The following is a 17536-nucleotide window of genomic DNA, read 5'->3' on the forward strand; positions in this document are numbered from 1 at the left end:
TGCTGACTCACAACTCTCCCCTTCAGCCCCCCAGCTGCAGCTTTATTTGCGTCCAGTTTGGAGGCTACTGTAGCATGTTCGAATGTGGCTGATCTTTGTCCCCAAAATTCCCATGACTCATCCGATCGGCATGTTGTTGCTGTTGGACGCCACCCCACCCCCCCACACCACCCATGACATCACTATAATCCCTGACCAGCAGGCTGGCTGGATCCTGGCATTTTAATGAGGAAGACCGGTCGATGTTAACGGTTATCCAGCAGCACCTGGAGCGGATCAGAGTGTTGAGTTTTTACCTTAAAGACTAAGAGAAACAGGATGACGGCTGCGTTTCTAACCTTAATCCCTCTGCGGTCAAACAAACCACCCGTTACATTTACGGTGGAAGAGCGTCAGTTTTGTTCTTTCGAACTCGTTTTACGCCGGCTGCCATGTCCTGACGCAACTTGGGCTTGAACCCACGGCCTCAGAATCACAAAACCACCTGACCACCAAGCCACCGCAGCCCTGCTTTACAACCCTTATGGCAGGTAAAAAGACAATTAAAGAAAAACTAAATTGTCTTCAATTAAGTGAGGATAAATAAATAAACGTGCCAATAAAGATGACTCGAGTTTTTAAATGATGGAATTTACAAATAAGTGAGAATCAAAAACAAATTGTTAGAATAAAAAACCCTAACAAAGCTCTTAAGAGGTCTAACAGTTCCATCTTTAATGAGCCATAAAATCAGTTTCCTTTTAGTTTTTCCACCTTCATAAATAATTTTAACCCCACTTTTAAAAAAAGTCTTTAATTAGAATTCACTGTTTATAACTTCATCCATTTATAGTGCTTTTAACCATTTTAAAAGCTTCAGTTTTCTTTTACCCTTATTCTTTTCTACACTTTTAGGCTGCGGCGACTGAAGGATGTTAAAGGATGACTAACATATGTATGCATGCATGTCTGCGTTTCCTCGGTGTGTTTGGACAAAAAGACTCAGGAAATGTCACACATTCCATGCTGGCCTCAAGCACATTAGGAAAAGGGGCCTGTGCAGAATTTGTGTCGACTCTTGTGTGATGCAACAAAATAAAAAACAGCCGAAACACGATAATCCCAAAAACACCCAAAACAGTCTTCTTCCCTCCTCCGAACTGCATAAAACAAGCCACACCGAAGCTACTGCACTTCCTGCTCTTCCTCTCTACTCCTTCCAGCCGTCTTCCCTCCCTCCTCCTGTGTGAAAAGAGTTCCCCCTGGTTTTTTAGCCTTAAAAGGGCAAAAGCAAACTGGATCTTGGCAGCCCTCCCATTCCCTAGGCTCCGGTTTCAGACAGAGAGGGAGGAGAGACGGGTGGAGGGGCTAAGAAAGAAAGAAAAAGAAAGAAAAGGGTGGAGAGTTCTGCTGCATGGGCCATTTTTAAAATCCCAGTCTGACAACACCGGCTGAGAAATAAAGGAGGTTTGAAGGGGGATAGGAAAAGAAAGGAAACTTCAGGGAGGGAAGAGGAGGGGGGGACGAAGGGCGGAGGTGAGGGGAGGTCATGGGCAAAATGATTAATGAGGTTTAATACGTAGCATGCGGCTTTAATCAGCCGCCCGCTTCCTGGAAACATCCGAGAACCATCTTCAAGCCCGAGAGCAGAACCCAGTTCCAAAGTAATTGATCGTTCTTGCCCTGGCAAAAATTACTTTGGTCTGGAAAAGCTGGTTCCCCCCCACCCACCCCCTCTGCAACGTTAAATAAAAACCTTGTATCACCAAGAACCGAACACGAAAAACTCAGCCTGAGCAGCTTTCCGAGACAATCGAAACCTTCAGTCGCAGCTGTTGGTGCCCTCTTTATAAAAACTGCATTTTTTACAACAGCTTGTTCAGTCTGAACATGAAGCAGGGGGGGGTGGTGGTGGGGCATCTTTCCAACTATGATGTAACAATAGCTGGAATACCACTGTACTGAATGGGAACAAACTGCTAATCTGATGAATCCACTGGACCGTCCGATTCAGCCTGCAGGAACTCAGGATAATGAGCTTACAGGAAACGATTCATTTTGACCCAACGTGGTGGCTGAAACATGTTCCTTTCAGTAAAGCATCTCACACAACAGGATTCCATCTATGCTTAAAATCTGAATTCATTCTTAAATTTACTTTGTTTTCAGGGTGTCTTGAACTTTGTCTCCACAGGAGAAACGAATCCAACTACAGAACAAGTGTTTATAGATAACCAGAGAGCTGTTTTACTCAGACTCTAAAGCATATTGACACAAAAAAGCACATTTGTGCCGTTAGTTGCATTAAGAAAACAGCTTTAGGTCATTTAGATTCAAATGTTTTGTAGTTTTAGCAGGATGGGATGATTCTGAAACATTCCAGAGGGAAGGTGCCACATCTTAGGAGAACTTTAGACAAAAATAAAAGCTGTTCTCAGTGCATTAAGTCTTTCTCATGCCGACCTTGTTGCCCTCCCCTCTCATTAACCTACTAGATTGGGGCTGAATCGTGAGAAATTTGGACACTTTGTGATCTAACCCCATGAAGCGCTCCTTCGCCCTCGCCACGGTCTACAAGCCCGCCTTTGCAGGACTCCCGGATCGTCAGGATGCAGCTACGCGTCAGATAGACGCCACCACGGGTACCATAACCTGTCCCCACATCATGCCTGCACCGCTCCCATGCTCCACAATGACAAACCACCATAACCCTGCTTGCTTTAAACTCAACCCATCATCAAGTCCCTGCAAAGACCAGCCAGGTTCTGGTGGATTTGTTGTAGTTGGATCTTTGTCCAGGAGGAAAAGATGAAGCAGTATCCTACAAACATGGTTTGGTTTGAATTCTTATTTTGAGTTGATTTTTTTTTTCACTCATGCAAACGTCTGACATAACTCTTTGGAACAAGAGTTACAAAACTGCATTTGCTCCACAGATTATAATATTTGAACTGGAGCCATTTACTCCCCTTGTGTATTTTATTCATGTCCCTACTAATGTGTTTACTCTGTAGTTTCAGAATATTTTGAACCGAAGCAGAAAACGCTAACGAGTTTCAGGGTTTAATTAAAACTTGTCCTGTTAATCTTCAACAACAGCAAATGAGATTGTTCAGCTGAAAAACAAACAATGCCGTCAGAAACGAGATTTGAAGCCGTGCCAAGAAAAAGTCTGGAACCTCAATCTGCTTCTATGCTGTAAAAACATCTGCAGCCTCATAACAGAGGTTTGAGCTGTGGGTGGACACTGAATATTTACGTGGATGTTGGTTATCAATTTGATTCTGCAGAGTTTTATGAATTGTCAGATCGTGCTTCTGAAGCACAAGTTGTTCTTGAATAAAATTTACACCTTAATCTTCAGTCTGAAAAATGAAAATTACCATAAAGCGGGTCTAATATTCCTCTCAGGGACTACGAGGGGAAAGAAATTTGAAACTTTAAACCATCCAGAAAGCAGCCTTTTGCTTTTTCACCTTCTAGGGAAAGAAATTATTTTCATGACTTATTTACTAGAGTTCAAAAGACACTAAAAACCTTTATAAACTCTGGTTTTAAAGCTGAATCATCTTATTCTTTTACCTGCAGTCTGGAAAATATGTTTTATGAAGAAACAGGAGGAGACAGATGGTTGTTGCCACACAGGCGTCTGTCTCAACCTGCATCTCTCTCCTCCCAGGACAGGAGAGCCGCCAGGTACGAAGTTACGCCATCGTCCTGTTTATCAGCCATCCCGCCTTCGTGGAAAGACTGCAGCCTTAAAGCTTCTATGAACTCAGAACAGGCAAGTTAAGAAACGTTCCTGAAGGGTTTGAAAAATCTGGGCTGGGCTTGCTGATTGACTCAAACAAAGATGCTGATGATAAGTTGCAGAATGGAGCTCTGCGCAAACATTAAATTAAAACCAAAAAACAAGACTTAATCTGCAGAGAAGCCAACAGCAGCTAGACGAGGAAGTGGAATATTCCAGCTTTAAAAACAGCAGTGCAATAAAAACAGTAAATGCTGCCTCACATGTACGCAAAAGCTTTAAAGAGTTCGACCACATCAAGCATCGTAAATCACGTTTGATGCTGTCAGTGTCGCGCCGCTACCTGCTAGATGGCAGTCTTGTTGCTCTTATCCCTAAATGAACATGAATTCACCTCTGGATTCACCAGGTCATGAGTCTACTGCTCGATTAAAGCAGTCCTGGACCTGAAGGGCCACCATCCTGCAGGTCTTAGTCGTTTCTCTGCTTTAAGTTCTGCAGAAACCCGTTAATCACTTGTTCATTTAAACTGTGTCGAAGCAGAGAAACACCGAAAACCTGCAGGACTCTGGGCCCTCCAGGACCAGGACTGGACACAGCTGGATTAAAGAACTGGTTCACTTCAAGCAAAAACCCGCAAACATTGCTGATTAAAGCAGGTAGAACTGATTATGGAGCATTATTTAGATTAAAACAGAGCAGCCGTTCAGCTGCTGAAGCATTTTATATTCAATTTGGCATCAAAGCATGTTTTAAGGCTGGTTTTAGTGGATTTTTTTTATTTTATATGGTAGAAGACATGCCATGCATGAGTTTTTCCAACTGCAGTGCAACAATAAGTGTTTAACTGTCAAATTCAGACAGTTTTGAATGAATTAGAACTGCATAATGTAGTCAGGTTTATCTATAACAAAACTGCTATTCTGCATTATATAAAACCTGCATGCAATCAGACCCACTACTTTAAAAATGGCCACAGCCGCCACACGAACGTGGCGATTACAGAACATGCGAGTTTGATATTGCAGCTGCATGTTCTCCTAAAGTTGTGCAACCAAATAAACCTTTAAAACAAAAATAAATCTCATCTTGCAGAACAGAGCTGCAAGAGAAGTGTTGCAAGTGACGTGCATGATTACTGTACGGTTTAAACGCAAAAAGTATTTTCAGTAGAGAAAATAAAGGGAAAGTCATTTTACTGATCAGCATTTTACTGATATGAGTCACAGGCAATGAGCACAGAATGGAAAAAACAAAACTGTTCCCAAATGTAACAAAATCTGTGGGTCATTTTGACCAATTAATGCAAAAACTCCAAAAAACGGATGATTATCTAGCCCAGTATTTGGTAGGTGAAGCACCAAGTAGGGGGTCTTAAGAGACGGAAATTAAATTAATTTACAAAACGATTGCCAACGGCTCCATTTAGCCTCAACTGTTATGATTGGTTTAAAGTAGTATAAATGGCTGACAAGATCTCTTTCTTAAACGACTCAACAGTTTCTGAACTCCATCCAGCTACAGGTTCACGTCTTTACAGAAAAGTTTGGAAACCACTGATCTGTTCGGAGGTTTACAGCTACTAAAGAGTGACCAACTCCTTCATTAAGAGGCAAACCTGCTGGTTTCCACTTGGATTAAACTACAGAGTGGGATGTTTTTAACCCAAGGTGTTCTGGTGCTGGCAGAGCTGCCACTCCCATCCATTCGTTGGGTTGAGATGATCAGTTTTCCTCTTTTTCCCCCCCAATCAAACAAACCTAACCCTGTCCTTTAACATGAGCTTTGAGTTATTGCTGAAGATGCAATATGAGAATCCTGGGGGTTATCTCCTAACAGAAGCTAAGAGCTGTTGCCTCATCAGGAGGACATCAGGCGTTCGGGTTGGACCTTCATGTGGTGCAACAAGGCTTAAGCCACGGAAATGGGTGTTTAATCAAGGCGTGAGACCTGGTCCTCCATGAACAAAGCTGATGGATCAATGGGCATCACGGCATTTTATAGGATTAATGCGTAAATATTTGCAGTTCCTGTCCAGCTCCTCCTCCGGTGCTTGGTTGCCTTCAGGGTGGAGCGGATTATTGTCAGTGTTACACATCGGTTCTTGTCAATTTTTAGCAACAGACAAAAGAAGCAAAATGGAGAAGTGAAACAGGTGTGGTCATCCAATTTAAAGAAGAAAAAAAGAAATGGGTCGTTTATTAGGGCAGAAACTTTTAAAATAAGCCTTAAAAAGAAGAGCAGAGAACAGAGCAAAGGAGGACAGACTGCACATCATGAGCAGAGATGGCAGTTTGGTAATTTGTGGTGAGCGTTGCTGCCTGGGTGTGTCCATTTTCTGCACCGAAATAAGGAAGTAAAAAACGAGCAGGCTGCCCTCTCATCTTCAGATTAAATGACGCAGATCCAGCCAAGAGGAGGAGGGTGAGTCAGCAGGAGGAAGAGACCGAGCCGAGTGGGGAGGATCGCTGGAGCCTGGTACTGAACCCAGAATACCAGCGAATTCACGAGAAACACTCCCAGCACCTCTGTTAGAACGCGAACACGCTCCGTGACCATTTAAACTCATCTCCGAGGTGATTCTGACACAAACGGTGTCATCACTTCACTTGTTGGCTGCAGCAACACGAACGGGGGAAACCCAGAGTGAGCCAGACGTTCCCCGAGGATGACAGGGACTCACTCAGCTCTGATTCACATCCACCTCTTCCTGCCACCGCCTGGACACGCAGAGCGTCTTCTCTTTTTTTACTCTATCCATTTCACAGACAATAATATCATTTATGCAGCTTAACTGAACAGCAACCTTCAGCTGAAGCTCTTATAGTCAGAAACCCAACAACACGCAGCCGAAAACAGAAGTGTTCATAAAAGTGACGAGGCAAGCAGCTGCATGCAGGCAAAGCCCAATAAACCCAGTATTATGTCAGAAATGATGAGCCAACTAGGCTGGGTCTCTACAGGAACCAAGGTTTTTTTTTCTCAGGGTAACAAAACTGAGAAAGTAAGTTTCTACAGAAGAGCAAGAAATAATCCTGCTACCGGATACTGAAAAGTGCTTACATGTTCGAATCCCTTCGAGGTTATCACCTACATCTTTAAAAACAAACCACGGTGAAATGTCACAATTTACAAAGCTTCTACTTTTAAAAAGGTCATATTTAGTCCATCCCCAAAATAATCGCCTACGATGAGCTCCAGTTTTGAGGCCAATAAGATCAGCAGAAAGAGATTTTTATTAACACTTTTTCTAAACTTCTGCTCTTAAATCCAAAGCCAGAAAGAGACACAGCAGATTTAAAAGCTTAAAAACATGAAGCAGCTATAATTTAATAATTTTAGTTTGTAATCAAGTGAAACTACATGCTTGTCACTTTTGTCTGAGTGCGACAACAGGTTTTTAAGCTGAAGTTTGCACCCCTACTTCAGAAAATGAGAGCAGCTGGTCCACCTAAACGAGTACCGTCGTTAGTTTTACTGTGGAACGGGAGACAGTTGCTGCTGGATAATTGTTGCCACTAACACGATATTTTAAAAATGAAAACATTTAAAACAGGGTGGCAAAGATGCATTTCCTCTGTGGAAGCTGCCACCCCGGGCCACCCCCCTGGAACCGCCACTGGACCCAACCCACAGCAGGACAGGAGCAGAGACAAAAGCTCTGTTGTCTCAATCTGTGTCTCCCTGAGAAGGAGCAGCTAGGCCGGATCCAGGCCCAGAGAAGTCTGGCCCAGCCCAGGGCCCCCTCCTCCCAAAACAAAAACCCTGAATACTGTGGGAAAACTGTCCCCTAAAGCACATTTATTCACGACTGGAACACTGGAAGCTTCAGCGCAAACTTATTAAATGTGCTTTCTGAGGAGAAAAGTTTGGTTTTAATCTTGTTTTCTTATGTTAGTCAGTTAATAATCTGTCTTCAGATTTATGTGACAGCAGCAGGAAAACAATCAGCTAAAGTTTGCACCTGGATGAAGGTGCGCGGCTCATTCATTCCTCTCACACCCACCTATGGAAACCAGCTTGATGTTCTCCTTCTCCAGGAACTCCAGCGCCACCGACACGTTCTCCAGCTGCATCTGGCGGAAGGTGGGCCTCTGGTTGTACTTTCTGAACATTTTCTTCTGGGACAGGACCTCCAGGAGCCCGATGAGCCGCAGCCCGTCGCTCAGGTCCGTCTGCAGGTTTCCGATCCGCTTGTTGACGCATTTCAGGTGCTCGTTGCACCAGCGCGTAAAGGTGTTCTGCTGGATCTTCTTCCACGGCGCGTCCTCGGCCAGGTCCTTCTCCGTGGCGGGCATTTCTGCGTCCTTGTCCGAGGAGAGAGCGTTGGGAGCGGGCGCGGCGCTCTGATGGAGCCGGGGGTGGGAACCGCTCATTTTTATGGCCTCTGCTGCCTCTCGGTTCGCTGAGAGAGTCGGCTTTTTTTTTCTGGGTGGAGTCTGCTCGATTCTTTTGCCACTCTTCTCTGTCTCACTTTCTCAGTTCTCTGTTGGAGAGAAAATGAAAAAGAAAGGAACATTAGAGAGCGGTTTATACCACGGTTTCTCACAGAAAGTAGGCGGAAAGCTGCGCCTGGAGGACTTCTTTTTGGCGTTAAAGCTTGTAACACAGGAGAAATATCTCACCCGAGTCCCTGAAGTCTAAATCTGAGCTGGAGAAAAGAAGCTGGACTGAGACGAGCTGGTCCTCAGGGTTCAGCTCACCTGATTTAATCTGGCAGGTGATTACAGCAAACTGCTGAGGAGCAGGGACACATGGGACCAGTGGTGTCCAGTCCTGGTCCTGCAGGTTTCAGATGTTTCTCTGCTCTGACACACCTGATCTGAATGATGACTGATTATCAGGCTTCTGGAGAAACATCTAAAACCTGCAGGACCAGGACTGGGCACCCCTACTTTAGATGTTTTCTAACAGCAAATAAAGCATCACTGGAAACATGACTTGTATTCTGAAAAAGTTCAAGAAAAGCATTAACTTTCTACCCTGCAGACTCAAAAAGCTCGTTACGAGAAAACAACAAAATGTGGGCAGTTTCAAATTTTCCCAGAGGAACTACATAAAAGCAAATAATATTAAACTAGCGTTCTTTGAAGGTATCCATATCCACCGTCACTTTGCATGCAAAAGTCTTAAACAAAAATGGCACAAAATCTGTTTTTTTTTCTACCTGGAAAAACAGACGAAGGTCTAAAAGCTAAACTTGTACGTCAGAAAATGTGTTAAACTCAGAAAAGTCCATTTAATGCAAAGAGTTTTGAAGTTGTTTAAACTTTTATTATGTACAAGACACAATAATAAAGAAAAAACAAACATAAAAACTTAAAAGTTGCAGCAGACCAGATTTGAAATCTTCCAAGGATCTGAAACATGTTAGCTTATGATGTTTAGACAACAAAACCTTAAACAAACAAACAAAAATAACTTTTCTGTCTCTTTCTTTAGCTTTATTCTTAATTTTGGTTGGTTTAGTAAAATCTTCTTTTAAAAAAGTCAAATTTGTTATAAATGTAAAAGCTTGATTGCACAAAAAAACACTTAAGAATTATTTTAAAACATATCAGAGGCACAGTAGCCATGCTAGCTAGGCTATTTAGCATTTAGCTAGCTCTGTTGTCTGTTTTCCCTGATTAGCTTTTTATAAATATGTTACTGGAATTTTTATTTTTTTGGGGCGCTTTTGTTTCATTTCAGAGTCAGAAGTGTGCAGAGAGGAATTATAAAAACGGGTTGTGAAAATAAATCAACCGGCAAATCTGTCGAGGAAGTTAGCTAGTTTGAAAATTACACTGATTCTTAGAGAAGTAAATGTGCACAAAAAGCTTTGTTGAAACAAAATGTAAACTGTCACACATAATTTTATGTAAAAATACTAAAATAGAGTCTAAATTAGATTGATTAGTTGAAGCAGTGTGAATCAATCAGTCAGGTAGATTTGTTTAGCCTCTTTGTTTGTTTGTTTTGTTGTAAAACCACTAAGCAGCGATGTATATAAGACCTCAGCTCCTGTGAGGATACGAGTTTATACGAGCTTCTGGGTCTCAGGCCTGAAAAATAACTGAGAAATCCAGAGGGAGCATCAGTTGACTTCTTGTGACGTCATCCTTGTTTATTTGTGTGTGCTGGACGAATCTCAGCGCTGTTCAGCCTTTCTGGAACAAGCAGTCTGCTTATTTGTTCGCGTTCTCATTGGACGCAGGCTAAACGCCGGTTTTAATCTGGCGCGATGTCACCGCGCTGCAGCCTTGTTGTTAGAGGTCGCAGAGCAGATCAACCAGACGCTGGGTGTCTAGACGTCCGGATGACTAACCTCCTCTGACCGAACACACGGCGTACGAATGGCCTGAATCACGCCCCGATGAGAAACGTCTGTTTCAGTCAACACAGTCAGTTAAACACAGCTTTTGTTGGTTTGATATGTTCTGGTTTATGTTTATCTGATTGGAGCTTACAGACATGAACTGTGAATATAAATTAGGAACGTCTTTCACGCCCACAAATAAACAACCGAAGAAGAAACCGTGAAAACTAGAATCAGGTGTTGGACAAACCTCAGCCTCCTGATTAAAACCCAGTTATTTCCCTGCCACCCGTCAGAAACATTGTCTTCATATCTGCAATCATTACGCTGCTGTTCTCCTGTTTGCTTTTGTACGTTTTTTACAATCTAACTGCTTATTTTAGCCGTTCCTACATCTAAACCTTCGGCTCATTCGGGAGACGGCTGCTTTCAGAATATTTAACTTTATTTTCAGATATTTCCCCAAAGAAAAATGTTAATATCACTTCAGTTCCACCTTTTTGCTTCAGCCAACTGGCTCTTTTTTTGCCTTCTTATGCTACTTTAGCTTTTAGCTGCTTTAGCTTGTAGCTAGCCATTTTTACTTTTAGCTAACCTTTTGCTACTTTTAGCCTCTAGCCACCCTTATCTTACTTGTAGCTTTGAGCTAGCCTTGTTCTAATTTTTTGCTTTTAGCTTGTATTTAGCTGATTTTAGCAAATGTTTTGCTCCTTTAACTTTTACCTGCTTTACTACCTTTGGCTTGCAGCTAATGTTTAGCTACTTTTAACAAATGTTTTGCTGCTGTTAAGTAGCATTTTGCTTCTTTTAGCCTCTAGCTACCCTTTTATCACTTGTAGCTTTCAGCTAGCCTTGTCCTACTTTTAGCTTTTAGCTACTATTTTAGCAAATGTTTTGCTACTTTAGGCTTTGAACTGTTTTGCAACTTTTGGTTTGAAGCTAATGCTTTGCTTCTTTTAGCTTTTAGCCAGTGTTCTGCTTTTTTTTAAAGCTTTATCAGCTCAGTTTTAGCTTCGTTCAGCCTTATTAGTCTCATCTTTTAAAGCGATCTTTTCTTCTCATTTTGGCTACTTTTCAGTCAGTTTCAGTCCTTCTGCCTTCATCGTTCATCAGCTTTATTTGTTTTTTAGATCTGAAAGTTCTCCTTTTGTTCTCCACTTGTTCACGTTGATTATTTTTTTGGACCACACTGCACAGAATGCTGTCACGGTCGAGTTCAGGGACGATAACTGAGTAAAAAAAGGAGCCAAAGTCTTAAGAAAACCTTTGAAATAGACTCAGAACAAATGGAACATATCACTATAAAAGAGTATGGGAAACAATGGCTGCTTGGAAGCAAAACATAAACAATTAAACTTTACCTTATGGGATTAAAAAACCTTTCAGATATCTATATGTCTCAGCTGAAGACTCTTTTGACACCGACAGCATTTTAAACTGAAATGACTGAACCTGCTTTTATTTTTTCCTCATAAACACAAAGATCATCTGGAAAACAAGCAGAGCTCCGGGCCAAACGTGTATCTGAGTTTATTTGTTGAAGGTGGGGTCCTACAGTTGGGGGCCGACGATCACACGTCTTATCTGGAGTCTGGGTGGAGTTTTCACAGATTTGTCCTCGTAAACCGTTCAGGGACGCAGATCTGACCATTAAAAATGATCTTTCCACCTTTCCAAGAACATTTCTAACACCGGTTTTGCACATTATATCTTCAATACAACGCCGGATAAAACTTTCAGTTCCTTTTCTTCCTTTGAGGAAGATGGAGGGAAATATCTAACCGCAGCTTTTTGACTAAATAAGGAGCTCGGTGCCAGGAGCCGCAGCGTGGCCTGCAGCCATCAAGAATGCTTAGCCCTCATGTGTGTGTCGGCGTGTGTTTATTTGTGTGTGTCTGGTCAAATGAGAATCTGAGGAATGCTCCTCACCCCCCCATAACAACCCTGGAGCCCCCCAGCCTCAATAACACCCCAATAAAAGAGGCCTGTTATTGTAACACCACCCTGAGTGGCACCAGCATACTTTTCCCTTCATTGGACCGTTCCAAACAGCAGAACAATGGTGTCAAACATGATGGGACAGAATCTGCTCCACTTCACTGTTTTAATTACGTGTAAACTCGTCCCAACGATAAACAAGCTTCATTAAAATACTCCACTTGTGACCACAGTGGTAAGGCAACAGAAAAATGGAGGCCAGAGGCATTATCGTTGGGATAAGCTGCGGTTTCGACTCTCGTTGAACTTCAGGAAACAAAATAAAGCTGAGGCTGGGAGCAAGTGAGAGCTGAGGAAACTCTTCACTGTGGCCCATTGTTTCTGAGGAATTTACAGGATAAACAGGAGACAAAACAGTGGGCGGGGCCAGAAAGACCAGCTCACAGAAACTGATGATCTGTCTCCCCCCGGCGGAGAGTAGCGGTACTGCAAGCGCTCTTTTTTTTCCAGAGAAAATCCAACTTTTCTTGCTCTCATGGCAACTTTAATCATTGTTTTACTTTTTAAATAATAAATACATTTACATAAGTATTATAATATATAATTTAAGTAAGAAACATAATGATTATAAGAATAAAAACAACAAAAATCATTCAGTAGGTGAGTAATAATGGATGTTTCTTTTCTCTTTTTAAAAATCTAATTCTAAAAGAATCTAAAAGTTTAATGTGTCATATTTTAGTTTAAACCCCTAAACTGCTAATAATCAATTTCAATCAATTCAGCTGTGAAGAAACTGAATTTAATTAAATATGAAATAATGATATGATCCTAGGAGTTTTCTGTCTTTATTCTTAAAGGCGACAGTACTTATTTTTTTGTTTTTGTTGTTTAAAGACCTTTTGCTTCTAATCCAAGGAGATTTATTGTACGTCTGGAGGTTGAACTGTGTTACACGACCGAGGAGGGAAGGAAAATGACAGGAGTTTGAACCTTTTTCAAATCTGTTAAATACCATGAATACAAAATCCCTCAACCAACGCTGGACAAAAAGATTTCTACTTGTCAGCACAGTTCCTGCAGATCTGATGTCTTTTTACCATGGATGTTAACCCTTTGACCTTAAAATGTCAAACTTTGAGATGTCAGTGTGGAGATTCTCCGACATCCAGTAAGCTGAATAAAACTGATAAATAACTTAACTCCAGCTGCATTTGATTCAACCTGCTTCAAGATGTCAAATCTAACATAACAACCCCCTCTAGTGGAGTTTTTTCCCTAAACTTTCCCCCAAAAAAGCTTCGAGTGCAAAGAGCCAGGATTTCTCTGTGTATGAGAACCTGAACCTGTTTTAACTCATCAGATTGAACTCTTAACGAAGTCAATAATATAAGAAGGAGCTGACAGTAAAAGGCCTAAAGTGGTAAAACAACCTCCTGACCGACTGAATCAAAATGTTGAATTCTTGTAACTAATAAATGTTGCATTATGAAAGCATATTTTTATTTTCACATCTTGGTCTTCAGCTAAAAACCAAAAAGGCAAAACAACAACTTTAGCTTTATTTTCTGGTGGAAATGATCCAAAAGGAATGCCTGAAGCTAAATGTGCTTCAAAGATGCTGAGTCTTCAGAAAGCAGAAATATTAGATCAAACTAAGTGACAGTAAAACGGTTCCTGTCTGCCAACATCCTCTCATGATAACCAACGCCACCTCATGCAGTGGAAAGCTGAACACGGCAGAACAGGAAGTGATGAACCACACGGGACCAAACCGCACGACAGCGACGAGGAGTCAGCAGCACTGATTACAGCTACGTTTCTGCAGACGGGGTGGTAGTGGCACCCACCGGGTGAAGACGTGTCAGATGAGGACAGGTTTCATAGGCAGCAGCATCCTCTTCCTCCGTCTGTGAGGAAGCATCACGTCTTTGTTTCAGTGTTGAGTCAAAACAACGAGACGCAGCAGATAAAGTTAAAATCCTCCCAAACGTCTTACCCGAGTTTTCCACACAGAGATAAAAACAAGAAACTGCAGCTGAGATGATCTTTATTTAACTAATAAAAGTCATGCAATCTGACTCTTCCAGCTGTGTTTTTAAGTTTTGTTAGGTTTGACTGTCTCATCATTTAATACAAAATATTTACCACCTGATCTGAGATGCGAAGCCAATGAGGCACTTCCATAAAGTCCAAAAAAAAAACTCCTATTCAGTAGGTTTTATCTGAATTTTTATGAAGAATGTGAGATTCTGTCTCATCTTAAAGGAGTGGGAATGAAAGAAAAACATGTTTAAACTTAAACACATCAATCTTTATTAACTTTGAGTTAGTTAACAAACAAATTATTTGTGCTATTTTTAAGCCACTTTAGGATTATCCCACTGGAACATAGACAATCTTCTAACTCAACTAATTGTGATTCCTGTAAAACTGCAGTTTGAATGAACTGAATGACATCACTGAAATTAAAACAAGTAGAACAGACACTAAAGGGAGAACAACTAAAGCTTAAAGAAGCACAATGCTAACAGAAAGCTAAGGCTACTATAAGAAGGCAAAAATAAGATTTCAAATGTTTCTGATGGAACCAAAGATCTCAATGTATTTCGGTGGAGAAATGTTTTCAATAAAGATAAATATATTTTTAAAAAGTCACAGCATCCATCTCCTGAATGAGCTTCACATGTTGATATATGAGCGGGTAAAATATGAAAAATGAAGAATCTATGAAGAAGAAGAGAAACAGGATCTCTGGAGAGTAATTGCTGACTCAGCATTTACACAACTGAGCTTTAAAAAGGAAAACGGCTGAAAGTCTGATGAAGAGCTGAGGTTTTACTACATTAAACCAAATCACTGACGCAGAGCCCGGAGAGTCTGGAGTTCCGTTACACGGGTCTGGTCCTGCCCCTGAACGCACCACGGTGGTCCCGCTGCTCTGACGGTGTGAGACCGGCTCCCGGCGGCGGAGGGCGCAGTCGGCCCCTGCCTGGCCCCCCTCCCGGTCCGAGCTGTCGGGGCACATGACCTTATTTGGTGCGGAGCCCCTAACTGTGACAACGGGGAGACTTTGGCGTGCGCAAGAGCGCGTGACGGGGCGCATCAAACCGTCCTTCTGAGGATGTTACAGATGTTACAGATGCTATCCGCCTGAAGAAAAGACCCACAGAGCTGCCGAGAAGACCAGAGACCACCCGGACCTGACCGCCCGAACCGAACCAGTTCGGCTACAAACGCAACACGCGCGCAAAGATGCCACCGCCGCGTGCGCTCCGGAGCGCAAACACTCCACCTAAAATTTAAATTCAGATCCATCCGAGACACCAAAAAAACTCCCACAATCCCCCGGAACCCTGCAGCGGGTCCAGACTCACCTGAGTCCACCTGAGGTCCTGCAGTCAGAGTGCGTGAGTGTGTGTGTGTGTGTGTCCTGTCCGCTCCGCTCAGTCTGCAGCTCTGAAGGAACTGCGGTCACAGAGGGTGTGTGTGTGTGAGTGTGTGTGTGTGTGTTTGTGTGTGTGTGTGTGTGTGTGAGAGAGAGAGAGAGAGAGAGAGAGAGAGAGAGAGGTTCCGGACCTACCTCCCCACGCGCAGTCCGTCCTGGTGGGGGCAACAAAAGAATCAGATAGTCTCTCTGCTCTTTTGCTCTTTTCTACCTCCACCCCCCCTCCCTGACTTCTCTGAGAGCCTTAATTGGTAAAGCATCAGAGGAGGAGGAGGAGGAGGAGGGGGTGTTGCTCCCTCCTTCTTTCTCTTTCTCTTTTTGCCTCTTTTTTTCTTTAAAAGTGACGTCATGACCGCGCCTTCTAGATTTTAAAGGTATGATGTCACCTCTCATCTGCCCCGTCTTAATTTCACCCTGGTGGGTGGAGGGTGGGTGGAGGGTTTCGTCCTCCCGCCTCCCTGCAGCCTTCCTGTCCTGTTATCTGTTATTGTTCACTGTTCTCTGAAACTCCGTCCAAGTCTCGGACTCAGGCCCGCTCCAGCTGAGGATTGGGTCAGAGAAGAAGAATGTTCGGCCTCTGATGCCCTCTGCTCACAGTCTGAAAGAGGGTGGAGGGGTGGAGGGGGGGTGGAGGAATGAGCTGCTTCCACACCAAATTATATCCCAATATCTGTAAAACTGACCAAGTTATCACCGTTTCTTGTTATCTAATATCAGCTGTCTTGAATTGGCCCCAGAAGTTCATCATTTATAAATATATACACCAGGGGTTCATGGTACAAAGAGTTAATGACAAGCTAGTGCCCAAAGTATGTGTTGGGGATCAGTCTCAGCTACTACCACTCCGAGATTTGACTCAGCATCTCTTTTTTTTAGCCATTTCTGTGCTTTTTTCAGGTCAGTTTCCTGTGGCGGCCACCTTGAATCGAGCTGACTCCTACAGGTACACCCAGCGTTTTGTTTTTTTCCTGAAAGTTTAGTTAAAACCCGTTCAGTGCTTCATGAGATATTTTGCCGACAGTCGGGGACAACAGCAACATCGTCTGCCTTCGCCGATATAAAAAATATTATTCTAATGGAAAACATTAGAACCATTTGCTGAGTCTAATCGGTTCTTGCTGTGTTCTTAAAAAACTGGGTTGTAACGGATCAGCTTTGCTTTATTATGGTGTGTGGGCTACATGTGCATTAATAAAAGCCAGATGTTTGTCACTGTGAGGGCGTCCAGGCGGTCAGTGACATCATGAGCCTCACTGAAAGCTCCTCTCACATGCACATGTATGTTTTATTTTTATTATTTTAAATGAACGAGCAGCTGGAGAGAGAAAAGGAAGAGCATGCAGATAATAGTCTGTAAAGAGTCAAGTCCTAAAATGTTCCACATGATCCAGATGGGCTGCATGTCACTGAGCTGTAGAAATGCTGGCATGGACACTGATGCCGCTAGGCGAGATTTCTGGCAGCCATCTTGTAAGGAGCTACCTCCATCCTGTTTGTTTGCACATTAAAGCCACACATTGTTAACATCGTGTGCATCCAAAAAAACCCACACAGAATCTGCCTTTATTTTACATAAAGTGTAAACAGAAGATAAGGGATTCTGTGAACTGAATATAAACGTAGCTGCTTCACAAAATGGCGGCTAAAATTCTCATCTCGTCGGCGTAGATCCAGGGTTTCTCCTGGTTCAGTGCTGCTCTGATAACACATTAAATCTGATTAACCATCAAACCGTGAAGAATAGCTTTAAAATGTGACAGAATGCAACAAAACAACTGAATCCTACTGCACAGTTTTTAAGTAATATGTCTAAAAGGCAAATAAATAATCCTTTTTTTAATCTAAATGCAATTTTTTTGACCTGCATAAGCAAAGATTTGGCTAAATTTGTCACAGTTTTAGCTGTTTGAGCTTTACGTCTTTTTGATTCCACTTCAACAATTCAACAATTCATGTTGCCTTCCTGCAGAAAATGCTGATTTCTTGAGCTATGATTATTTTTTAAAGCTCAAAGCTTTAATTTAACATCAATAAGACCCTGGAATTTCAAACAGACTGTCTTGAATGTCCCGAATCAAAAGTAAACAGACGAAACACAAATAAAACTGAAAGTCTGAGAAGG

At 42.4% G+C, this 17536-nt stretch overlaps 1 protein-coding gene across 6 annotated transcripts in view; it reads right to left on the reverse strand.

Moving 5' to 3' along the window:
- The window catches only part of flna (filamin A, alpha (actin binding protein 280)), a 45407-nt gene extending 29932 nt beyond the window's left edge, over nt 1-15475 (reverse strand). For 2 of the 6 annotated variants that reach the window (XM_025011178.2, XM_017438380.3), the window contains exons 1-2: nt 8356-8481; nt 7737-8216 (exon numbers count right to left, since the gene is read on the reverse strand). In XM_025011178.2, the coding sequence (XP_024866946.1) occupies nt 7737-8106 (370 nt within the window). In that variant the 5' untranslated portion in view covers nt 8107-8216; nt 8356-8481. Of the gene's footprint in view, nt 1-7736; nt 8217-8355; nt 8483-15343 lie in introns of those variants that run through there. The other 4 variants (XM_017438379.3, XM_025011175.2, XM_025011177.2 and 1 more) reach the window with 4 other exon arrangements.
- Nucleotides 15476-17536: the final 2061 nt, after the last annotated feature.

The sequence above is a fragment of the Kryptolebias marmoratus genome, linkage group LG8 (genome assembly GCF_001649575.2).
Source record: "Kryptolebias marmoratus isolate JLee-2015 linkage group LG8, ASM164957v2, whole genome shotgun sequence".
In the NCBI taxonomy this organism is placed as follows: domain Eukaryota; kingdom Metazoa; phylum Chordata; class Actinopteri; order Cyprinodontiformes; family Rivulidae; genus Kryptolebias; species Kryptolebias marmoratus.